Below are 26,503 nucleotides of genomic sequence, written 5' to 3'. Positions count from 1 at the left end.
TTGCTGGAGCTCAAACAAAAAAAAAATGGCTTCATCAGCTGAATATGACTATAATTGTCCCGTGTGCTGTGATATCTTCAAGACTCCTGTTCTTTTATCATGTAGTCACAGTGTCTGTAAAGAGTGTCTTCAACCGTTCTGGAGAACCAAGAAAACTCAGGAGTGTCCTGTCTGCAGGAGAAGATCCTCAAAAGAAGAACCTCCAGTAAATCTGGCATTACAAAACTTGTGTGAGTCGTTCCTGAAGGAGAGAAATGAGAGTCTTTCATCAGGATCTGAGGAGATCTGCAGTTTACACAGTGAGAAACTCAAACTCTTCTGTCTGGAGGACAAACAGCCGGCGTGTGTAGTGTGTGTTACTTCACGGAAACATGTCAGTCACACATTCAGACCCATCAGTGAAGAAGTTTCATCATATAAGGTAGAGAAATGTCTCTTATTTTATTTATAAAGAACAATAAGTCATAAACACAGATATCATCACATTCATGCACTCAGTATTTCTCTCTGCTGTTTTACTCAACTTCATATGACATAAACTCTGCTCTGATTTGTTCTGTGTTTGTGAACTAAAGTGTAGTCACTGGGTAAGAGATCAAACTCATACTGATGAAAAAGTGTATCTTGTTTTTACTCAGGTTGTGTTTGATTTATATTTACTTTTAATTTCTGAATCAATTTAGTGTGAGATATACACAAAAACACATCACTGTATGATCACTGTATTCTCTTCTCTTCACTGTAATCTGGTGTTTTATATATTTTTATTTTGTTCAATTCTAGGAGGAGCTCAATACAGCACTGAAGTCCTTACAGGAGAAACTTCAAAAGAGAGAAAAAATGAAAGGAGAGTTTGAGAAAACAGTTCAACACATCAAGGTGAGGAAACAGAATCAAGAGTCATTTTCAGTACAGCTGTAGCATCACTAAACACAATTATGATGTGTTATATTTAATATAATGATTCCAGTTGATTATTTTTGTAAATGACGAGCAGCAATCTGCTTCTGGATCTGTTATATGTCGGTGTCTGAGTTTCTCTGGGATCTGAATGATGTGATGTGTTGATGTGTGTTGATGGAGATGATTGAAGTGAATGTGATTTGATTTCAGTCTCAAGCTGAGCACACAGAGCGTCAGATTAAACAGCAGTTTGAGAAGCTTCATCAGTTTCTCAGAGATGAAGAAGAAGCTACAATCACTGCACTGAGAGAGGAAGAGGAGCAGAAGAAGCAGATGATGAAGGAGAAGCTGGAGGAGATGAACAGACACATCTCAGCTCTTTCACACACAATCAAAGACACGGAGGAGATGATGAAAGCCAGTGACGTCTGCTTTCTGAAGGTCTGATTTCAGATCATCTATTGATTGATTGATTGATGATTGATTGAGTTGTTGATGATCAATGGTGTGTTTGTTCTGCAGGAGTTTCCAGTCACGATGGAAAGGTGAGTGATCTGCTGGTGTCTCTGCTCTCTCTGCTTCTGATCCAAAGCCACTGCAGTTCTGATCCTGAATGTTCTTCCAGAGTCCAGATCTCATCACTGCCGGATCCACAGACGCCTTCTGGAGCTTTGATTCATGTGCCGCGTTACTTGGGCAACCTGCCCTTCAGAGTCTGGAAGAAGATGCAGGACATCGTCCAAAACAGTGAGTCTGGAGAAGATCTGTGCTGTTACACAAGTCAAGTCAAGTCACCTTTATTTATATAGCGCTTTAAACAAAATACATTGCGTCAAAGCAACTGAACAGCATTCATTAGGAAAACAGTGTGTCAATAATGCAAAATGATAGTTAAAGGCAGTTCATCATTCCATTAGTTTTTCAAATTGGTGTGTTTCACCAGGCCGTGAAGAAATATAGAGCTGAGTATCATTAGCATAACAGTGAAAGCTAACACCATGTTTCCTGATGATATCTCCCAAGGGTAACATATAAAGTGTGAAGAGTAGCGGCCCTAGTACTGAGCCTTGAGGTACTCCATACTGCACTTGTGATCGATATGATACATTTTATTCACTGCTACAAACTGATGGCGGTCATATAAGTACGATTTAAACCATGCTAATGCACTTCCACTGATGCCAACAAAGTGTTCAAGTCTATGCAAAATAATGTTGTGGTCAATTGTGTCAAACACAGCACTAAGATCCAATAAAACTAATATAGAGATACACCCAAGATCAGATGATAAGAGCAAATAATTTGTAACTCTAAGGAGAGCAGTCTCAGTACTATGATACGGTCTAAATCCTGACTGGAAATCCTCACATATGCCATTTTTCTCTAAGAAGGAATATAATTGTGAGGATACCACCTTTTCTAGTATCTTGGACAGAAAAGGGAGATTCGAGATTGGTCTATAATTAACTAGTTCTTTGGGGTCAAGTTGTGTTTTTTCTATGAGAGGCTTAATAACAGCCAGTTTAAAAGGTTTTGGGGACATATCCTAATGACAATGAGGAATTAATAATAGTCAGAAGAGGATCTATGACTTCTGGAAGCACCTCTTTTAAGAGCTTAGATGGTATAGGGTCTAACATACATGTTGTTGGTTTAGATGATTTAACAAGTTTATACAATTCTTCCTCTCCTATAGTAGTGAATGAGTGGAACTGTTCCTCAGGGGGTCTATAGTGCACTGTCGGAAGTGATACTGTAGCTGACGGCTGATTGGTTGCAATTTAATCTCTAATAGTATCGATTTCAGAAGTAAAGTAGTTCATAAAGTCATTACTGCTGTGATGTTGGGAAATGTCAACACTTGTTGAGGCTTTATTTTTCGTTAATTTAGCCACTGTATTGAATAAATACCTGGGGTTATGTTTGTTTTCTTCTAAAAGAGAAGAAAAGTAATCGGATCTAGCAGTTTTTAATGCTTTTCTGTAGGATAGGTTACTTTCCCGCCAAGCAATACGAAATACCTCTAGTTTTGTTTTCCTCCAGCTGCACTCCATTTTTTGGGCTGCTCTCTTTAGGGTGTGAGTATGCAGTGTTGGGCAAGCTACTTGGAAAATGTAGTGAGCTAAGCTACCAGTTACTCTACAGTAAATGAAGCTTCACTACACTGAAGCTACCCCCCTGGGAAATGTAGCAAGCTTAGCTACATCAACAGTAGCGTGCTACATATAAGCTACTTTTAAAATAAAAATTTTATGTTGAACACGTTTTATTACAAGTCAATGCTATCTCAGTGCTCAAAACTGTCAGTTAAACAGATGTAGGTAGATGTAATTGTTTAGTTTAATTGTTTTTTGTGTTCCTTATCAATTTGGCAACAAAAACAATCAAAATACAAGTGTATGCACCTGTTGCATGGGCATGCTTAATATTCTGTAGGCCTTTGCAAAACAAAATGCAAGACCTCCAAACAGTACCAAAAAAAAAAAAAAAACACACACTTTGTATGTGTGTGTGTGTGTGTGTACGAGATTATTACACGTAGGATATGGCCAGACTGGACCCTGATAATTTTTACAAGCAGCATCTGAAAACATATTTTCTCTGTTATCTCGGTCAGTGTCATGTACTTGTCTAGGTATGGCCAAGGTGACTCACTCCTCGGGATTAACTGTTCTCCGACCTCATCCTATGCCATCATTTCATCAAATAATTTTTTGCGTGACTGGCCAAGGCGTGGTACCATCCGGAGCAGAAGGTGGCGGTAATGCATCATAAAGATGGTTGGTTGCTGTCCACCATTAACGCGAACAAGATGAAGTGGTGCCGTCCCATCACTACTGATCCAGGATCAGCGATCTTAGCAGTTGTATTTCCCGATTTGAGTTTGAGCTTCAGAAATCCTAGCGAAAATGTAGCTTGTGTGGAAGCTACCACACTACTTGGTAAAAAAAAGAACTTTGCTACTGAAATGCTATTTGATTCAGAAAGCAGCGAAGCTACGACCAAGCTACTGAGAAATGTAGTTAAACAAGTAGCTTCGCTGCTTGTAGTGACGCTACTGACCAACACTGTGAGTAAGATCATTATACCATGGTGTAATATTGGTTTCCTTAACCTTCCTTTAGTGTAAAGGAGCAAATGTATTCAAAATGCTAGAAAAGAAAGAGTCCATAGTTTCTGTTACATCATCAAGTTGTTCTGAGGTTTTGGATATGCTAACGAATTTGGATACATCAGGAAGATAACTTAAAAAGCAGTCTTTTGTGGTAGAAGTGATGGTTCTTCGATACTTGTAACAAGAAGTAGAATTTAACATTTTGGCTATATGAAGTTTGCACAAAACTAAATAATGATCTGAAATATCATCACTTGGCTGCATAATTTCAACACTATCGACATCAATTCCATGTGACAGCATTAAAGCTGCGGTAGGGAACTTTTGACGCTCTAGCGGTTAATAAACAGAACTGCTTGCGTCTTGTGGAAGAACATCGTAGCCGGAACTACTTCTCTCTGTTTATGTCTATGAAGAATCACAAAGGTACTGGGTTACTCCGCCGCGGTACCCCCGAAGCAATCTAAAATAGTCCGAATATAAACACTTATTATAGGTGCACCGTAGTGATTCAGGACAAGCTAAAAACACGGTTTGGAAAATGGATTCATGGTGTAATCGCTTATTATATACATTTTTCTACATTTTGAACACAAACAAAGTTACGGACCGCAGCTCTGATTGGTTATTTTTTACCAGGAGCGATGAAGTTTCTGAAAATGGCAATAGGACACTGGGAGGAGCCAGAGGAGTTTGATTTTTTTCACAGATTATCCGTCTCATATTCTACTGTCAGGACATAATGACAGGTTTAATAAATATGTAAAAAATATTTTTTTACAAAAGTTCCCTACAGCACCTTTAAATCTAGAGTATGATTTCGGCAATGAGTAGGTCCTGAAACATTTTGTCTAACACCAATAGAGTTCAGAATGTCTATAAATGCTGATCCCAATGCATCTTTTTCATTATCAACATGGATATTAAAATCACCAACTATTAAAAATTTATCTGCAGCCAGAACTAACTCGGATGTAAAATCACCAAACTCTTTAATAAAGTCTGTATGGTGCCCTGGTGGCCTTTATACAGTAGCCAGTACAAACATAACAGGGGATTTATCATTAACATTTGTTTCTCTGGATAATGTTATATGAAGCACCATTACCTCAAACGAGTTATACTTGAAGCCTGCCCTCTATGAAATCCTGAAAACGTTGTTATAAATTGAAGCAACACCTCCCCCCCTTTGCCTTTTAGACGCGGCTCATGTTTATAACAGTAATCTTGAGGGGTAGACTCATTTAAAATAATGTAATCATCAGGTTTTAGACAGGTTTCTGTCAAACAGAGGAATGTAGGAAATGTAGGAAATAATGTGAATAAGCCCTATTTCAAAAAACGGTGGAGTGTTCCTTTAACATTAAACAATACAGCCAGGCAGAGTGGTGGGTGAGACAAGAATATACTAATGAACAAACGGGGAACAGCTGTGTGTGTGTAAGTGAGTTACAGGTGCAGAGTGAAGGTAAATGAGTCCGGGAGAAAGGGAGAAACACAGGTGAAGCAAGTAAAACAATGATGAGGTGACAAGGTGGGCAGGATCAGTAAAGGACAGGAGAGAGCACAGGGCACCAAACAAACACAACACTCACAGAAGACTGTGACAGAACCCCTCCCTTAAGGAGTGGATTCCAGACACTCCAAATTAATAAATCACGAAGGGAGGCGGAACGGAGTCGGATCAGGGGAAGTTCGGACACCTCTTTAATGTTATTTTTAGTAATCTCCGACTGGCGAAGTCGAACATCATTAGCGCCAGCATGTATAACAATATTACTGGTTTTACCCTTAGCATTAGCCAGCACTTTTAAATTTGCCAAGATGTCAGGCGCTCTGGCTCCCAGTAAACATTTGACTATGGTGGCTGGTGTCTCTACAATAGAATCGCCAATAACTAGAGCACTTTCATCAGGTTTCTCAGTGGGTGCATCACTGAGTGGGGAGAACCTGTTTAATGTTTTGATCGGAACAGAAGAGCGGTGTTTTGACCCAGTACTATGCCGCCTCACCATCACCCAGTTGCCCTGCTGCAGGGGCTCTGCTGGAACCGGACAATGTACAGGAATCCCTGAGCTAGACGCATCCAAAGCCGTATCTAGAGCCCTAACATTCTTACTGTCCTCAATTAAAGTTTGGATGCGTGTCTCTAATTCTGAAATCTTCTCTGTCAGCCTAACTATTTCCCTGCATTTATCACATGTGAATCCCTCATCAGCGACAGAGATAGATAAGCTGTACATGTGGCAAGAGGTGCAAATAACAATAGCAGGAGAAGCCATTACTCACCGTGCTTGATGAAATATTCTTACTGCGGTTGTTTGATGAACTTGTGGAAAACTGGAGCGAGAGAGAGGAGAGGAGAAAACGCTAATGACAAGCTAACGAGTGCTAACGCTTTGCAGGTGTACTGCACTCACGGATATAAAATAAAAGTGAACGATCAAAATTAATCTGATAAGATTGTTTGATAATATCAGAAATATGGTGTGAATTAAGTTATATTTTATCACTTAAAAAAAAAAAAAAAACAGAGAGCGATAGTAAGATAAAGATTCTAGAGAAAAAAATAAAAACATCTACAGGGAGCTACGATTAGCTACAGAAGGCCAACAGGAAGTAGAGAAAACACTGTCCAACAGCGACACCCGCAGTCAGGGAGGTGAGAGAAGGTGAGAGAAGAGAGAAAACAAGGTTTTCACACACACTGGAAATGATTAGGAGATTAAATTATGGATGTATAACAATTTTCTTCAATTGAATGGTAAAAAGTCAGAGATTCTTTTCTTTTTTTTTTTCTTTTGAGGGAATATTGACAGATTTCAGCATTATGTGTGAATAACCATATGAGCTGCTTCACCAAAATGAACCGAAAACAAGAGAAGAACAACTTTGGTCCACATAAGATTTAGTTACAGTGATACAGCAGAGGACAGATTCTTAGAAAGCATGGTTTGGGGATCCTCTTCTGTGCTGAGGATACTCAGATTTATATTAGCATGAAAACTAATATCACAGGTATATCAGCAACACTTCTGACTGTCTGCAGGAGATTAAATTATGGATGTACCACAGTTTTCTTAAATTGAATGATACAAAGTCAGAGGTTGGTTTAGTTGGTTCCCCTGAAGCTGCCTGTAATGATAGAAATTTTAGTTTACACCTTGAAAATAACATAGTATGTCCATTACCTGAAATTCACAACCTTGGTGTAATTTTTTCTTCTCAGTTGACACTTGAAGCAGATATCAAGAGCATTTTTGCATCTAAGGAATATTGGCAGGATTAGGTCTTTCATTACCTGATGCAGAAAGGCTTGTCCATGCACTCATTATCTCTAGGGTTGATTATTGTAATGTCCTTTATCTTGCTCTACCTGCAAAGTCTATTAAGTGACTGTAAAACATACAGAACTGTTCTTACACACACTCCTTCTCTTCAGCATATCCAGCTTCAGGTTCATGCTCGTATTGATTTTAAAACTCTTATTTTAACAAATAAAGCTGTACATGGATCTGCACCATCATATATTTAATATATATATATTTAATATTTAATTACGCTATATATTCCCTCTCGATCTCTCTGCTCCGCCAACTCTTTCTTCCTTAAACAGTCTTCTTGGAGACTAAAAACGATGGGTCAGGCCCAGGTTGTGGATTGCACTTCATTTAATTGTCCTTTAGTATTTTATTGTTGTGTATTTACTTCTTCTGTACTTGTTGTAGAGCTAACAAACACTGACAGTGATCAGAGGAGAGAGTCTGATGTGTTTGATCAATAACAGGAGTAATAATTCATAATAATCTGTGTGTGGTTCACTCTTGATCATTATATGAACATCAGAATAACAGCAGCTGTTGATTGTGTCTCATCAGCTCCTGTGATTCTGGATCCAAACACTGGACATCCACGTCTCGTCCTGTCTGATGATCTGACCAGTGTGAGACGGAGCGAGAACAATCAACCTCTTCCTGATAATCCAGAGAGATTTGACAGGTGTCTCTGTGTTCTGGGTTCAGAGGGTTTTAACTCAGGAACACACTGCTGGGATGTGGAGGTTAAAGAGAGTTCAGTCTGGAGACTTGGAGTAACTACAGAATCAAACCAGAGGAAGGGAGAAGTTTTCTTTAACACTGATGTCTGGAGTGAGCAGCGTGGATTGTCTGATCTGTTTGGTTTTCGTGTTAAACAGAAGCTTGAGCGTGTGAGAGTTGATCTGGACTATGAGAGAGGAACAGTGTCATTCTCTGATCCTGTAACTAACACACATCTACACACATTCACAACCACCTTTACTCACACACTCTTTCCTTTCTTCTGTGGTTTCTCTCTGAGGATCTTATCGTTCAATAGTCAGTAAATGTTACTCCTGTAGTTCTGGATCCACCTGCTTTCATCTTTTACACTCATCATGTTTCCAATATTTGATCCATATCACAATTTCAATATTTGATAAACTTGAGACTCAATTTATAATTGTTTATTTCAGTAACAGAGGTTAAATGATGAATGTGATCAGTTTGTTCACTGGTGTAAATCAGAGATGGGTAACTGACGTCTGCAGTGTTTTTAAGTTCGGCCGCTGGATCATCTTATGATTGAATGATCAATATGACTTCATTTGATACACTTTTTAATCATATTTGTTTCCCATGATCAATGCAATGTAAGTTAAGGTTTTTGTCATTTTTTGTTTCTCACATATCTTTATTACTATTAAAAATAAATCAATAAATGAAATGTCAATTATTATTTTTATTTCAATTTTAGTTTGTTTTCTTTTTTTAGCGCACAAGTTTTACTAAATAAAAATGTTAAAATATTTAAATATACTGTATTTTATTTCAAGTAACAATTTTTTGTATGGTTTTAACTTTTATTCCCCTTGGAAAGTGAGTTATCTGTGTATGCAGACTTATATTAAATGCAACAGTGTTAAATGCTTTTCAGTCATATTCTATTTACAAAAACAAAACCGTACATATACAACATCAGAAGGAGATTTCACGTTCTAAGACAAGTGAATTTCTGAAGAAAGGTTGTTCTCTCAGTGTCACCAGATGCCGACTCTTGTTTGACAGAGTTGCTGTTGTCAGACGGCGGCTCTGTGACCTTTGACCTCATGAAACCTTGCTTCTCTTCCTGAATGAGGACGGGTTTGGATGAACGACAACAACCAGCGTTGAGAGTGGCCTGTCAGAGGAAGCACAGAGCAGGTGTAAACCAGAAACGAACAGAGACATCTTTTCTTGCTAAACATTATGCAAATGAGGCACCTGAGTGGGTTAACATGAGGCGTCATACATGATTTATGTAAATGTTGTGCACAAGGTCACTTTTATCTAAAATCAAACTCAAACTTTTCTCCGTCAGGGAGAGTAAAAAGAAAATAATCCGCAGTTCACCTGCTGTCACATCCAATTTCCCGCGATACGTAATTCTTGTTCATAATTCATCTGTAAACAAAGCGTGTGCGAAAATCTGCCTCCACTAATCTAAAGATGTGAACCTTGTTAAATTGGCCGCGTTTACAGCTGATGCCAATAAAAATGGCATTTTTTATTTTATCATGTGCTGTCAATGAATCACAATACAGTTTATTAATTTGCACAAACTAAAAGTACTCAAATTGAAGTTATGTTTGTGTCCCTGGAGCACAAAATCAGTCTGAAGTCTCTGGGGTGTATTTATAGCAACAGCCAAAATAATTAGGATATTAAGTAAAGATCATGTTCCATGAAGATATTTTGTAAATTTCCTACTGTAAAAAAAAAAAAAAAAAAAAAAAAAAAAAAAATATATATATATATATATATATATATATATATATATATATATATATATATATATATATATATATATATATAAATTGATTAGTAATATGCATTGCTAAAATCTTCATTTGAACAACTTTAAAGTTGATTTTCTCATATATTTCAATTTTTTTTGTACCCTCAGAATCCAGATTTTAATATGGTTGTATTTTGCCCAAATATTGTCTGAAATAAAACATTTTACACACCAAACGACAAACAGCTTAACAAACAACTATGAAGAAGTACTGCAGTGCTAAATCATTCAGAATAAAAACTTTAAAAAAATATTGAGAAACAAATATTAATTCATGTTTATTTCTAAAGCGCTTTCCATAACACAAATCATTGCAAAGCAGCTGTACGATAAATGTTCCTACGATATATTTAGTATTTGGTAATATATTTAATAAGCTATATTTATATACTAAACACTTGAGAACAGGGGAGTAAGAAACACACGTTACCTTGAAGTAGTTTTTGAATCTTTTGCTGACCACATACAGAGCCACTGGGTTGATGCATGAGTTCACAGACGCCATGTTGAGGCCGATGTAGTCAAGAACAAGAAACGTGCTAAACATCACACAATATCGATTTATATCACTTAGTTCACTAGTTTTTGGAGCAGAGCTCATGTGTTTTTGCATATGCATGCATTATAATATTACTAACACGTCTTACCTCAGTAATTTGCATCTGTTGGGATCGTGTTCATCATAGATGGTTAACTTGAGGATCCTGCTGAGGTGAAGAGGAAACCAGCAGATTGCAAACACCAGAACCAGACAGAAAACCGTCCAGGCCACTTCATGTCTCTGTCATCAGAAGAGAGGATTCATCACACACTGATCAGACAAATCAGATCTGCCTTCTGCGCTATCAGTGTGCTTATTGCTAACTAAAACGGTTTAAAATATAAATAAATAAAATATATATATATAAAAATTTTTGTTGTTGTGTTTTGCTGTTGTTTTTGTTTTTGCGATTATACCAATGTTTTTATTGTTGACTAAAACTATTTAAAATCAAAACAAATAAAATATTAGATTTTTTGGGTGATTCACTGTTGCTGTTAATTAAAACTCTATAAAATATAAATAAATTATATATATATATATATATATATATTTTTTTTTTTTTTTTTTGCATTTATACCAGTGTTGTTATTATTAACTAAAACTATGATAAAATAAAAACACAAAAAATAAAATAAAGGTACATATAAATATATAAATATATAAACAAATACAAACATTAAAAGCACAAAAGACTCCTAAAAAAATTAAAATAAATAAGTAAAACATTATTTTTTTTTTATAAAATATTAACAAATACTACTGTATACTGTATAACTAATACTACTCTACAGTATATAACTCATGTTGCTGTATTGCAGGAGCTGACAGACAGCAGTGTCTCTATGGTCAGTGAATATCAGAAATCTTATAATCCGTTGAGTCAATTGTGTTTGTATGATGATGTAATGTGATTCTGCTGATATTCAGATGAACTGGAAAAAGCTTTCCAAATCCCAGATCCAGATTTACCTGCTTTATGTGTTTGTCCAACTTCTTAACGCTTCCGCTTAAGATCCTCCGAGTCATCAGCGAGTAAAAGACAGCGATGCACGCCAGCGGCACGATGAAGTAAAACCCAAAGAGCCACCAGTCTTTGGCCATTTTATAAAACTAGAACCAGAAAAAAGAGAGTTCCTGATGATCTTGAGGTTATTTTAAAGGAAGTTTGTCATCATTAGAGTCTCGAACAGATCTGAGCTCAAACCACGAGCCGTTTGATGAGGAAATCAGACTTTCTTTAAAGCAGCTGCCGTCTATATCAAAGGTCCTGACATCATAGGAAATAATTACTTTTAATGGCATGCATTGATTAAACATAATACTTTATTGAGAGAAATGCAGAGGTTTTACAAGCAAACTCAAAATATTGTGAGCTTATGTAAAGTTTTACAAGTGAACACAAAGTTTCTTTGGGAAACATAATACTTTATCGAGAGAGTGCAAAGGTTTTACAAATAAATGAAAGTTTTGCAAGCAAGTGCAAAGTTTTACGAGTGAACAAAAAGTTTATCATGGTAAAGTTTGGGATCTTACGCTAACTTGTGCTGCTTTTCGATTGCGTTGGACATTATAGAAAGTATCTGGCTGTCTTTGTGTGCTTTAATTAGCACATTATCAGTAAATCATCTGCAGAACTTTACTATCGCGACACTGCTTTAATGGGATTGTGCTAATTTGCCTTGTTTAGTAATTCTGGATCAAATTACAGTATCTTGGGGGACTGCAAAATGCATTTTTCCTCCCACACCTCTTGCACGTTCCCTCTTTATATTTTATATTTTATATTCTAGTCTTTTGTATAGCAGTATTGTTCAGTTTACCTGCATGAATGGAGTGGATTGTACCGGATGAAGGAGGCATATCCGCAGATGCTCGCCTCGGTAATCCATGGTAATCAAGTCAAACGCCACAGCCTCCGGAACAGCCAGCAGTGTTGAAATGGTCCATATTAAAGACAGTTTGATAGCAGTCCATTTGGGAAAACCAAGACCTTCGATTCGACTCCTGGATGCAACGACTCGGTACCTTCAGAACAACAAACATTTCTCCTTTAGCTACAATATTTGATCCCCAGCTCTGCTGCGCTCCATTATGCACTGCTCTCCGTGGTGTTAGGATTACAAAATGTTTTCATAAATTAAAAAGCTGGTCTACTTCAGCGGCTTAACAGCACTCATGGCAAAATGTTTGCGATGACTACTCAAATCAAGGTTTCATTCACAGAAGACTAGCACGAATTCCAGCGTGACACTTCAGTTTTAAAGTTGAACGTGTGAGATAAGATCGAAGTAGCTAAACAATTCATATTTTATGACAGAAATAGAAGTATTATCCAGTAGGTTTTTTCTCAAATTTTGGAAAATTTAAAATGGAAAATTATGGAATCTTGCCTCCGCCATTCATTTCATTAAATGAATTATTTAATTAATTACAGTAATTGCAACATTGTAACTCACGATTCAGACTTTTTTCTAGCAATTCTGAGTCTTTTTGAGATTATCAGGATTGCGATGTATAAATGTAAAATAAAATATAAACATGCAATTATGAGAAGAAAAGTCTAAGCTGTGAGGTGTAAATAATTACCTGTTTAGTTTTTTTATTTTGTGGCATAAAAACCGAATTGTGAGATGTAAACCTAGATTTCAGAGAAAAAAAGAAAAGAAAGTGTGAGATATGAGATATATATATATATATATATATGTATAATCGTGAGAAAAACTTGCAATTACATGTATTCATTTAATTATGCAGTTGTATAAATTGTCTTCCATACTTTTCTGCCACATAATAAAAATATTATATATATATATATATATATATATATATATATATATATATATATATATATATATATACACAAATATAATTAAATGTGATATCTCACAATGCAGACTTTTTTGTGCAATTCTGAGAATAACAGTTAAAACTGGAATAAGATGTAATAAGATAATAAACTTGCAATTGCGAGAGAGAAAAAGATCAGAATCGTGATATAAAAAGTCACAATTACTGTTATTTTTTATTCCCTGGTGGAAACTAGCATCTATAGAAATTAGCTTTCATAGAAAATCGACTATTATTTGAATGTTAGAGACGAGAAAGTTTAACAGAGCCATTTAGACTTTGTTTTTCTTCAATCCTTTTAAATTCGCTTTGATTCCTTTAAATAAAAGGAGCGTTACATTTGTGACAGCAACCCCTCTCCCCACAAACTAAAAAATTAGGTCAAATAATATGTCCCCCCAATGTTCAAAACATGGCTTAATAAAGTAAACATATCTAAAGTAAACACTCTTACCTGTCTATGCTCAGAGCGCACAGACTCAATACCGTTATCCCAACGGAGGTTTTCTGAATGAACGGCACCAGTTTACAGAGCAGGACACCGAACGGCCAGTCCACCGCCAGGAGCTGCAAAACAACAACAAATGATTTATATCATCCTATTTCGAGTGTTTTCAATGCACAAAACAATTCAGCAAAGTTACCTTATAAACATTGATGGGTATGCCAATCAAGACGTGCAAAATGTCGCCTAAAGCCAGACTGCCGATGAGAATATAGGGTCCTTTTCTCAAGCATTTGTGTTCTTTGATTATTTTGAGGAGAGTCAGGTTTCCAATCATCCCGAACAGGAATACGAAACACGAGACAATGCTGTTGATGTACTTGAAGGCGTCTTTGATCCGTGCTGGTCCAGAACACATCGGGGTCTTGTTTGCTGTGGCGTTCACTGGTTTCCATGAGATATTCTTTGCATCATCAGGATGTTTGTCTGTTGTCTGAGCACTAATGAACCCCAGTGAACGATTAAAACACAGCAGTAACAGGACAATGACGGGCCTCTCCATGCTAAAGACTGAGAAAAACCAGAAAGAGTGTCATTTCAAAAGTTTTGCTATTAGATATTAGACAGATCCAGTCATAGTGTCTTACCTGCAGCTCTTTGTGTGTTGTAGGTGTGAGTTAGGTGTATATATATATGCTCTTTTATGAGCAGGTACTGAAGCACATAAATCATGTTCTTGGCAGGATCTCAGATTCAGTGTGTCATTCATACGCCTGCGGGTCACGACATTGAGTTTCCACTGTAAACTAGAGTGTGTGATGGTGTGTGTGTGCAGCACATTCACACACACACACACACACACACACACACACACATCATTGTTACTCATTTCTCCTGACGTATTGATGTCCTTCCAGATGTTCACTGGAGCTCCGCCAGAATCCACTCACTGCCAGACACATGAATGAGATGAATGCAGAGACTGTTCACTATCCGTCTGTCTGTCTGTCTGTCTGTCTGTCTGTCTGTCTATCTATCTATCTATCTATCTATCTATCTATCTATCTATCTATCTATCTATCTATCTATCTATCTATCTATCTATTCAATGAATCATTCATCCACCCATATCAATCTATTATCCATCTGTCCAGCTATCAATCAATATATCTCCATCATCCATCCATCCATATCAGTCTATCCAACTATTTATCCATCCATCCATCTATCCACCAGTCTATATCTCCATCCATCCATCCATATATCAATCTATCCAACTATTCATCCATCCATCCATCCATATATCAATCTATCCAACTATTTATCCATCCATCCACCAGTCTATATCTCCGTCCATCCATCTATATATCAGTCTATCCAACTATTTATCCATCCATCCATCTATCCACCAGTCTATATCTCCATCCATCCATCCATATATCAATCTATCCAACTATTTATCCATCCATCCATCCATCCATATATCAATCTATCCAACTATTTATCCATCCATCCACCAGTCTATATCTCTGTCCATCCATCCATATATCAATCTATCCAACTATTTATCCATCCATCCATCAATCTATCCACCAGTCTATATCTCCATCCATCCATCCATATATCAATCTATCCAACTATTTATCCATCCATCCACCAGTCTATATCTCTGTCCATCCATCCATATATCAATCTATCCAACTATTTATCCATCCATCCATCCATCTATCCACCAGTCTATATCTCCATCCATTCATCCATCCATCCATATATCAATCTATCCAACTATTTATCCATCCATCCATCCATCCACCAGTCTATATCTCCGTCCATCCATCCATATATCAATCTATCCAACTATTTATCCATCCATCCATCAATCTATCCACCAGTCTATATCTCCATCCGTCCATCCATATATCAATCTATCCAACTATTTATCCATCCATCCACCAGTCTATATCTCCGTCCATCCATCCATATATCAATCTATCCAACTATTTATCCATCCATCCATCCACCAGTCTATATCTCCATCCATCCATCCATCCATCTATCCACCAGTCTATATCTCCGTCCATCCATCCATCCATCCATCCATATTTCAATCCATCCCACTATTCATCCATCCATCCATCCATCCATCAGTCTACACTCACCTTGAGTATTATTAGGAACACCTGTTCAATTTCTCATTAGTTCAATTATCTAATCAACCAATCACAAGGCAGCTGCTTCAATGCATTTAGGGGTGTGGTCCTGGTCAAGACAATCTCCTGAACTCCAAACTGAATGTCAGAATGGGAAAGAAAGGTGATTTAAGCAATTTTGAGCATGGCATGGTTGTTGGTGCCAGACGGGCCGGTCTGAGTATTTCACAATCTGCTCAGTTACTGGGATTTTCATGCACAACCATTTCTAGGGTTTACAAAGAATGGTGTGAAAAGGGGAAAAACATCCAATATGTGGCAGTCCTGTGGTCAGAGGCGAATGGGCCGTCTGATTCAAGCTGATAGAAGAGCAACTTTGACTGAAATAACCACTCGTTACAACCGAGGTATGCAGCAAAGCATTTGTGAAGCCACAACACACACAACCTTGAGACGGATGGGCTACAACAGCAGAAGACCCCACCGGGTACCACTCATCTCCACTACAAATAGGAAAAAGAGGCTACAATTTGCACGAGCTCACCAACATTGGACAGTTGAAGACTGGAAAAATGATTCCTGGTCTGATGAGTCTCGATTTCTGTTGAGACATTCAGATGGTAGAGTCAGAATTTGGCATAAACAGAATGAGAACATGGATCCATCATCCATTGTTACCACTGTGCAGACTGCTGGTGGTGTAATGGTGTGGGAGATGGTTTTATTGGCACACTTTAGGCCCCTTAGTGCCAATTTGGCATAGTTTAAATGCCACGGCCTACCTGAGCATTGTTTCTGACCATGTCCATCCCTTAATGACCACCATGTACCCATCCTCTGATGGCTACTTCCAGCAGGATAATGCACCGTGGCACAAAGCTCGAATCATTTCAGATTGGTTTCTTGAACATGACAATGAGTTCAGTATACTAAAATAGCCCCCAAGTCACCAGATCTCAACCTAGTAGAGCATCTCTGGGAGGTGGTGGAACGGGAGCTTCGTGCCCTGGATGTGCATCCCACAAATCTCCATCAACTGCAAGATGCTCTCCTATCAATATGGGCCAACATCTCTAAAGAATGCCTTCAGCACCTGGTTGAATCAATGCCACGAAGAATTAAGACAGTTCTGAAGGCGAAAGGGGTCAAACACAGTGTTAGTATGGTGTTCCTAATAACTCTCCATCCATCTATCCATATATCAATCTATCCAACTATTTATCCATCCATCCATCCATACATCAGTCTATATCTCCATCCATCCATATCTACATCAATCTAACATCTAACCAACTATCCATCCATCCATCTCAATTTATCCATCAATTTGTCCATCCATCTCTACATCAGTCTATCTGTCCAACAATTTATCCATCCATCCATCCTTCCATTAATTTATATCGCCATCCATCCATCCATCCATCCATCCATATCTACATCAATCTTTCTAACCTTCTATCAAACTACCCATCCATCAATCTAAATCTCAATCCATCTGTACATCTATCTATCCAACTATTTATCCATCCATCAGTCTTTATCTCCATCCATCCATCTATCCATCCTTTCATTAATCTATATCTCCTTCCAATCATATCAACATCAATCTAATATCTAATCAACAATTTATCCATCAATCTCAGTTTACCCATCTGTCCATCAATATATATCGCCATCCATCCATCTCTTCCTCAGTCTATCTTTCCATCTGTCCACCTATTATCTATGTTCTTGTGGCTCAGTGGTAGAGCACTGAATTAACAACACCAAAGTTTGTGGGTTCAATTCCCAGGAAACACACGTACTGAAAAAATGTACAGCCTCACTGCATTGTAAGTTGCTTTGGATACAAGTGCTAAATGCATAAAAGCATGCATCTATCCTACTATTTATACATCTACCAGTCTATATCTCCATCCATTAATCTATATCTCATCTATCTATGTCTACATCAATCTAACTATCCATCCATTTATATTTCTATCCATTTCTACATCAATCTATCTACCCTACTGTTTCTCCATCCATCTCTCGCTCCCTCTCTCTCTATCTGCACAGGTTGTGTCTGTATGTGGATGCCCGGGTGATTTCTGCTGTTGTTGTTGGAGGAGCGGCTCCATATGTTGTCTTTTGTCTCTCGCCCCCCAGCAGAGCTGCTCCTGACTCACTGGTTTACCCAGGTGAAGGGACGTGATGACAGGGTCATCGCCATGGCAACCAGCCCAGCTCAGACCGAGCGGGAATAGATGAAGCACAGCAGGCGGGTGAACTGACTACAGCATCAGTCATCATCCCAAACACACACACACACACACACACACACACCGCTGCTAGATCCTGGAGCTTTAATGCTCCTCTCAGTGACCTTCATTTAGAGCTTCTGTTAGATTTCTTGTCTTGTTTTTATTCCTTGGCCCAAACCCAGTGACTTTTGGCACACTAATGAAAGACTGAATTGAGAAAATGACCTTGCATTAAAAATTGTATTTTGCAATATTAAAATGCTGCCATCTTTGCTTGTGGATACACATGGATACACATGTTTTATTATAAAATAAAAGACCACAAGGGTTGATTGGTCAATCATGCATTTAATGAGTAGCTAGTGAACATGAGCCGAAACACTGAAGTTCTCTGATTATTCCTTACATTTATAAAAAAAAATAGTTTTTTGTAAAAAAAAATCATATTTCCAAGGAAGAATGCACACAAACTCTCACTTTCACCCACAAACCACATGTTCCCATCTCCACGGTTAAAACCATCTCCACAAACTCGCTTCACGATTCTTTCTCTTTCTCTCAGAAAAAAACGTGCTGATGAGATTTCATCCAAATCTCTCACCTTTTGTCACAACTTCTCTGTTTTATAATTCACTCCCAGCCGCCGATTCATGAAACAAAAGAGCTCCTGAAGCTCTGAACGAGGCTCATTTTCATCCTCCTTACTGTAATAATGAGGCCTTCGAGACCGGACCGAGCAGAAAGCCCACGCCGTCACCTTCAGAGGATGGATATCATAATCATGCAATTATAACCAAAGGCTGACTATTAAAAATACAGAGCTATAATCAAAGGTCATGTATTATGATGCGATGCACAGGAATGCATAGCTTTAACTCTTTGTGCATTGGATATGTGGTTGGATTGGGTGAAGTGTTAAGGTAGACGACTTCGAGTTCATCCGTTAACATAATTAGCTTCCCATCTGGAAACGTCAGTGTTATAATCTGCTTAGTGGGAGCTGGTGAATCCATCTCCATTGTAATGAAGGACAAGCACAGACAGCCATCTTTACCTCCAGGGACCAATCAACATGCTCTCATCCTAATGCATTTATCCCATCCGTCCTGTACATCAATGCACTCGTGGGTCACGACTGTGAGAAACAACAACGAGCAATGCAACTAAGGATATAATTATGCAGAGCTGGAGTTTTAAAAGGAAGAAACACTTCAAGGATGTTTTGTTGTTGAAGCTAAAAGCCATGCATTCAAGAACTTCCCAGGATTTTGGTGCAAATTCATCTGTTACTGGATAGAAACTAGTTAAATTAGACAGAAGTCAATGTGGACTAACATAAATCACTAACAAAACAAATCTGTTTGGTTTATAAGGCATTCAGACACACAAGCAATGTTCCTAAATCATATTTTTCTAATTAATTAATTAACTGCAGTGATGTAATAGTATTAAAATAAACACTAATAATAATACAGCATACTGTGATACTTGTGCATACTGTCTATTTATAAATGCTAAATAATCCAACATCCTTTTTTATGAATTATTGGAAAGATACAGTAAAAAGACCTGTGCTACTTGAGCTTAACTGGATCTGCGGCGGTCAGTCGGTCAGCAGATGATTTCCAGTGTGTTTTTCTCTAATGCATGATAAAACATGCTGATTTCCAGTAAGGATGTGGTGTGAGATCTCAGCGCTGCTCTCAGGTTCAGACGTGTCAAAGACTCGGGAACAACAGCTGTTACACAGAGCACAGGTGATGCATGAACATCTGCATAGACCTGGAGAAGCTGAGCCAGGGTCAAAACAAACAGCAGTCTGATCTCTGGAAGACTGGAGAAACTGAGCGTGGTGTTCGTCTGCTCATAACTCAGGCAGGGGCAGATCTACCGGGGTGTCATATGCCACCCTAAAAGAAAGCCTTGCCATCCCTGCTGCCACCCCATTTGGAAGCAACGAATTAAAGGTTATGGCCAATTTGAAAATTTAAGAGCGCGAATCTTTCGTGATTCGCGAATCCGCTTTGAACTCCCGAACTGACTCAAATGATTCGCCAATTAACTACGAACTCCCGACTTGATTCAAATGATTCGCGATCCCGCTCCGAACTCCCGAACTGATTCAAATGATTCGCGATCCCCAAACTGACTCAAATGATTCGCGGTCCTGCTACGAACTCCCGAACTGATTCAAATGATTTGCGATCCCCAAACTGACTCAAATGATTCGCGATCCCGCTACGAACTCCCGAACTGATTCAAATGATTCGCGATCCCCAAACTGACTCAAATGATTCGCGGTCCTGCTACGAACTCCCGAACTGATTCAAATGATTTGCGATCCCCAAACTGACTCGAATGATTCGCGATCCCCAAATTGACTCAAATGATTCGCGATCCCGCTACGAACTCCCGAATTGATTCAAATGATTCGCGATCCCCAAACTGACTCAAATGATTCGCGATCCTGCTACGAACTCCCGAACTGACTTAAATGATTCGCGATCCCCATAACTGACTCAAATGATTCGCGATCCTGCTACGAACTCCCGAACTGACTCAAATGATTCGCGATCCCGCTACGAACTCCCGAACTGATTCAAATGATTCGCGATCCCCAGACTGACTCAAATGATTCGCGAACCCGCTTTGAACTCCCGAACTGGATCAAATGATTCGCGATCACCATAACTAACTCAAATGATTTGCGAATCCGCTACGAACTCCCGAACTGATTCAAATGATTCGCGATACCCAAACTTACTCAAATGATAAGCGATCCTACGAACTTCCGAACTTATGGGCACACATTTGGCCAGCAGCGGCCCTGAATGTGTTGTTATACACGTCTCTGGCTCTACTACTACTACTACTACACACACACACACTGAAGCGCTCGTGGTGTTTTCAGCTCTTCACTATATTGACACATGATGTATGCTACACATGTGCACAGCGCGCTATGAGAGGATTTCACCATTTCATTTGATAAAACTATCGTCATTCATTCGTATCGTATACACAGACACAAACTGCAAGTTCTTTATGACAACCTATCAAAATAACATCTCGGTATAACTTGAAGAAATTCAAACAGAAATAGTAGCCTACTATTGCACAGTAGAGCTATTCGTCAAGTAGGCCTATTAGCTAATAATAATAGTTTATTAATAAACACAGAAACTCTGTCTACAACCCACCAAAATAAAAGTTTGGTCTAACTCAAAGAAATTATGTTAGAAATTGCTTAGTAAAATATACTTTAAAAAAGGTATACTAAAACATTATTTTAAAGGAATATCACACAAGTTTTCATAGAAGTTTTAATTTAAGCTTGCCAAAACAATAACACCATATTTTTCAAAAACAATTTCTACAAGTACATTTGTATTTGTGCCTATAATGTTTATTTATTTATTATTATTGTCAGCTAATAAAAGCTATGCTTCAGGGACTATATTCATATAACATCTAAGGCTAATGTAGCTCTTGACTGGTTGAGTTAGATGATGATTAACACTAAACTGTAGACAATCAGTCTCCCCAGCTGGAAATGTCATTGGCTGTTAAAATCTTGTGTTTCTTATAATAAATTGACATATTGATAACACTGAATCTTTTATAATGCTCTTAATTAATAAAATGTTTAATTTGATACACTAAAATAACTAAAAATGAAAAATGAATAAAAAAACATTTTGTCACAAACGCAAAATGACTAAAACTTTAAAGTTAAAAAACAAAGTAAATAAAAAATTATTGAAAATTATAAAATTATGATAACTGTATTATTATATAATATGACACACACACACACACACTACTGTTCAAAAGTTTGGGATCAGAACTATATTAATGTCTTTTTAAAGGAGTTTTTTCTGCTCATCAAAGGTGCATTTATTTGATCAAAAATACTCGAAAATATTTCACAGTATTACATTTTTATTTCATTTTTTTTTTTCTATTTTAATCTGTGTTAAAGTGTAATTTATTTCTGTGATGCTCCGCTGTATTTGCAGCATCATTCCTCCAGTCTTCAGTGTCACATGATCTTCAGAAATCATGATAATATACTGATTTATTATCAGTGATGGAAACGGTTTTGCTGCTTAATATTTTTTTTTGGAGCCTGTGATACTTTTTTCAGGATTTTTTGATGAATAAAAAGTTAAAAAGAAGAGCATTTATTTAGAATATAAATCTTTTCTAACAATATACACACAAGTTTGGGGTCAGAACATTTTAATTCTTGTATTTATTTTTAAAGAAATTAAAACTTGTATTCAGCAAGGTTGTGTAAAATTTTTAAATTATTGTTATTGTTATTGTTAAGTTATAGCAAAGATTTATATTGTTAGAAAATATTTATATTTTGAATAAATGCTGTTTTATATAGTATTAGCATTTTGCAAGATTACGTTTTCTGATCCTAAACCTTTGAACAGTAGTGTATGTATGTGGATAAATAGTGAATCCATGTGTGCATTTATTCAGAAAATGTATGAGAATAAACTAATGTTGTTCTGCCCTCTGGTGTCGCTTTACTGATATCACACAAACATTTCAGCAGATCACAGACATGCATTGGGCTATTTTAATCCTGGGTTTTTCAGACAGAACTTTCTCTACTCGGTTTTTAAAAGTTTGACAGCACATTTCAGCAGTTTGGGTCAAAAAAAATTTAAATAAAAATAAAAATAACATTTTCTCCTGAGATTCGGAGCTATATTAAAGGCTTTGTAAATGATTTTAGAAGGACGGCAGCATCATGATGTTATGTTTACACAGAGACTGGTAGCTCTATTACTCAAATCTGCTGACTTTTGCAATCTTTGTTACTTTATATGCCAATGGTGATCGTTCAAAAATGGCAAAAAGTACTTTTTTTTAAAGTTTGCATGCCTGTAACTCAAAATGTATTAAATACATCTTAACATCCTTTTAGAGACTGGCTCTTAACAAACTTTTTTTTATGATATCTTCATTTTTAAGCCCAAATGTGATTAACTTCCAGAAATATTGGGATCTTAATATGGCCGTGACTATTTTGAAGAGAAGTGAAGAGATTTGACCTGAGATTCGGAGCTATATTCAAGGCTTTGTTAATGATTTTAGAAGGACGGCGGCGTCATGATGTTATATTTACACAGAGATTGGTAGCTCTATCAGTCAAATCTGCTGACTTTTGCAATCTTTGTTGCATTATAAGTCAAAAGCAGTCATTCAAAAATGGGAAAAAGTACTTTTTTACTTCACTTTTTCCAACTTTTGATGCCTGTAACTCAAGAAGTATTGAAGATATCTTAATATCCTTTTGGATACTGACCCTTAACAAACTTTTCTTTCTGTATCTTCACTTTTTAGCCATGATATGGTTCAGCTACAGAGATATTGGGATCTTAATGTGGCTCCATGAGTAAACTGAAACATTTCCAGTGGTCATTTTTTTTTTTTTTTTTTTAAGTTTGCATGTCTTTAACTCAAGAAGTATTAAAGACATCTCAATATTCTTTCAGTTTCTGGTTCTTAACAAACTTTTTTTTTGATATCTTAACTTTTTAAGCTCCGATATGGTTCAGTTCCAGAGATATGGGGATCTTGATGTGGCTCCTTGAGTAAACTGAAACATTTTCAGTGGTCAGAAATGTGGTTCACTTTGCATAGAGCTGATACTTTTTTTTTAATCACCATTTAAAATCAATCACAATTAGCACTATGTTTGCCTTTCTTCAGACCAAAAAAAAAGTCTGAAATGTGGTTGATTTGACATTGAACAAGCCCCCCCCCCCCCCCCCCCTTTACCAATGTAAAGTGTTGAAAAACACTTTAAAAACTCATTTATATGTAAGAAATGTATGTTTAATGCGGTCATTCTGTCAGCATATTGGATACTGCAGAAGTGTGTTAGTAAACTATTAGTATGTCAGTATATAGTAGGGCTTTTTCTGATTTTATTGATTAAATCAAATTTAATGTTTTGCCATGATTTTATTTTTTATAATTCGAGGAATCGTGATTTTGAATAGAAATATTACTAAGCGTTAGATTGATACACTCTGACAATATGTTACTGGAACAGGAAAGAATGCAATCCGATAAAAATATGATATAAATATATAATCAAATCATTTAGGTCAGGTGTTTTTAATCTCAAAAATGTAATCAGCCTGATTTTAAATCAAATGTATTTATTTATTTAGCTTAAGCTTATTATTATTATAAAAATAAGCTTTAAATACATTTTAAATAAATAAATTTTAAAGCTTATTTTTAAATATTTATTATTAAATGCAGGAAGATGAGAGTTGAGCTTCTTTGAACTTATAAGTCATTCGCTTTCACATGTGTGTATTATACATAATGCATACTGCAGAAATATTAAGAGCAATATGTCTGTAATCTATTAGTCTATTATATATAAATATATATAAGTATTAGTATGTAGTATGTCAAGTGTGGTTGAGTTGGTTTTCCTATTTCCCAGACCCGAGAAACACATAACACTGCTTCATATCTCAGTTAAATCATTTCGGTCAGGTGAAAAAAAAAAAAAAAGAAGGAAAAAACATAAATGTTTGAAGATAAATAGCGTATCAAGTCTAAATATTTCAGTAGTTGGCTCTGTAATAAACACCATAGGGAAAACACAAATCTGAATGGTTATTTAAGATTATTTATGGTTTAGAAAGTAACAGCTGCTTTATTTACTGTGTTTACAGGGTAAGGGCTGGATTTAGCGCCATCTGCTGTCAGAGAGTGAATGTGCTTTCATTCAGCGCGTCTGTCACGTGTTCCTCCGTGTGTCACGTGTTCCGCTTGTTTACATCAGAGCGCATGCGCTCTTTCAAGCAGCATTGTGCATTTTAAGCAGCTGATGGGAATACTTTTCTTAAAATGCATTCCAAATTCTATAATTTGTAATGTTTATTTATTCACGGTATTTAGAAGTGCCCACGATAACAATATCGTGCGTATTAATCACCACAATATATCGCATTACCGAATACCGGCACAAGTCTATATATAAATAAATAAATAGTCAACATATTTAGTATTCAGAGGCATGCATTCACACCGATAATGGGTCAAGCAACTTTTTTATTCCAGGGCAGGACATTATTCACAATTTTATAATTCAGAAAAAAAAGAGTAATATAAAATATAATTGTAACACTGTACATTGAATCAGATTTTAGAAGCACTTTCCAGAAAATGTCAAAATTGAATCTAAACCGTGAATCAAAGCAAGCTCATGCATAAAGTGCAGAAGGTGCCACTCAATCTGCTTCAGCTGTAAGACATTTCTAACAAAAGCCATTCATTGTGACAGAAATCATTTAACTAACACCCCTTTGTGCTTTTAGTCAGTCAAGCCGACACAAACCTCAGTGTGACCAGGAAAACGTCCTGAGAATCAGATATTAAATATTTACGTGACCACAAATTAATTTCAGGATATATCCAAACTTCGGCATGTCTCCGTTCATGTCAGGTCATGAGCGACAGCGCAGGGAGACCAAAGACTCCTGAAAATGTCATTAATTTAATTAACCGTCACAGCTTTCTTGCAAAAGTTACAGGGAATAGATCAGATAAATAGAAAAAGTGCACATACAATATATGGCTCTGTTCGTCATCACACACTACTCTTTACTGTAAATGTTTACTGTAATGCACTCTATGCATATTTGCTGTCAGTAAAACACCTGGATGACCTACAACATCTGCCAAAATGCAATTACAGAGCATAGAAAAAGCCGTTCTATAAGTAAACACCACAGGTCAAAAGACTGGAATAATTCATATATAGTTAACTTTCCTCTGCTCAACAAGGCTGCTTTTATTTGATTTAAAATACAGTAAAAATTATGAAATATTTTTACAATGTAACACACCAGCTTTCTATGGGAATATCTGTTAAAGTGTAATTTATTTCTGTGATGCTCCGCTGTATTTTCAGCATCTTTCCTCCAGTCTTCATAGTCACATGATCTTCAAAAATCATTCTAATATGCTGGAACTGAAAGTATGTAGTCAGCTAGTATTAAATTTCCCGAACGCTGTAAAAGTTCCTGGATGTGAAGAGCACAGGAGTGTTTCTGGTAATATATTGAGGATGAACGACTCAATGATGATTCCATGCATGAATTTGGATCTTATACGGACTTGAGGTCACACTAAAAATCCTAAAGAATGAGTAAATAAAGTGACTCGAGGTGCATGAGACAGAAGAGTCATGAATAATCCTCAACTATTAGGATTCAAGGTGCAGCGGCGTACAGTGTACGATCTGTTAGTGAAACCGGGAACATTATTATGGATTTTAATACAATTTTGGTCCAGTTCTGCAGGTGTTTAGAGCCTGGTTCACACCTGCTGTTAAGAAGAGGTCAGGAGGGATGC

General features: G+C 36.9%; 2 protein-coding genes across 4 annotated transcripts in view; one reads left to right on the top strand and one right to left on the bottom strand.

Moving 5' to 3' along the window:
- Positions 1-26,503, top strand: part of LOC128020240 (nuclear factor 7, ovary) — a 257,606-nt gene that overhangs the window by 444 nt on the left and 230,659 nt on the right. The window contains exons 1-6 of one of the 3 annotated variants that reach the window (XM_052607022.1): positions 8-421; positions 784-879; positions 1,114-1,344; positions 1,426-1,448; positions 1,529-1,650; positions 7,897-8,311. The exons of 1 other annotated variant lie outside the window; for it this stretch is intronic. In XM_052607022.1, coding sequence (XP_052462982.1) covers positions 26-421; positions 784-879; positions 1,114-1,344; positions 1,426-1,448; positions 1,529-1,650; positions 7,897-8,311 — 1,283 coding nt within the window. In that variant the 5' untranslated portion in view covers positions 8-25. Of the gene's footprint in view, positions 1-7; positions 422-783; positions 880-1,113; positions 1,345-1,425; positions 1,449-1,528; positions 1,651-7,896; positions 8,312-26,503 lie in introns of those variants that run through there. One more of the 3 variants, XM_052607023.1, reaches the window with a different exon arrangement.
- ednrbb (endothelin receptor type Bb) lies at positions 8,799-14,269 on the bottom strand. Its single transcript, XM_052606892.1, has 7 exons — positions 13,907-14,269; positions 13,717-13,829; positions 12,236-12,440; positions 11,385-11,525; positions 10,519-10,652; positions 10,302-10,410; positions 8,799-9,214 (listed from the first exon to the last, which is right to left on the bottom strand). Exons 1-7 carry the CDS (start codon positions 14,267-14,269, stop codon positions 9,026-9,028), a joined length of 1,254 nt encoding a protein of 417 aa, XP_052462852.1. The 3' UTR covers positions 8,799-9,025.

Source organism: Carassius gibelio, chromosome A9 (genome assembly GCF_023724105.1).
Source record: "Carassius gibelio isolate Cgi1373 ecotype wild population from Czech Republic chromosome A9, carGib1.2-hapl.c, whole genome shotgun sequence".
Lineage (NCBI taxonomy): Eukaryota > Metazoa > Chordata > Actinopteri > Cypriniformes > Cyprinidae > Carassius > Carassius gibelio.
This window is presented reverse-complemented; position numbering and strand designations above follow the sequence as displayed.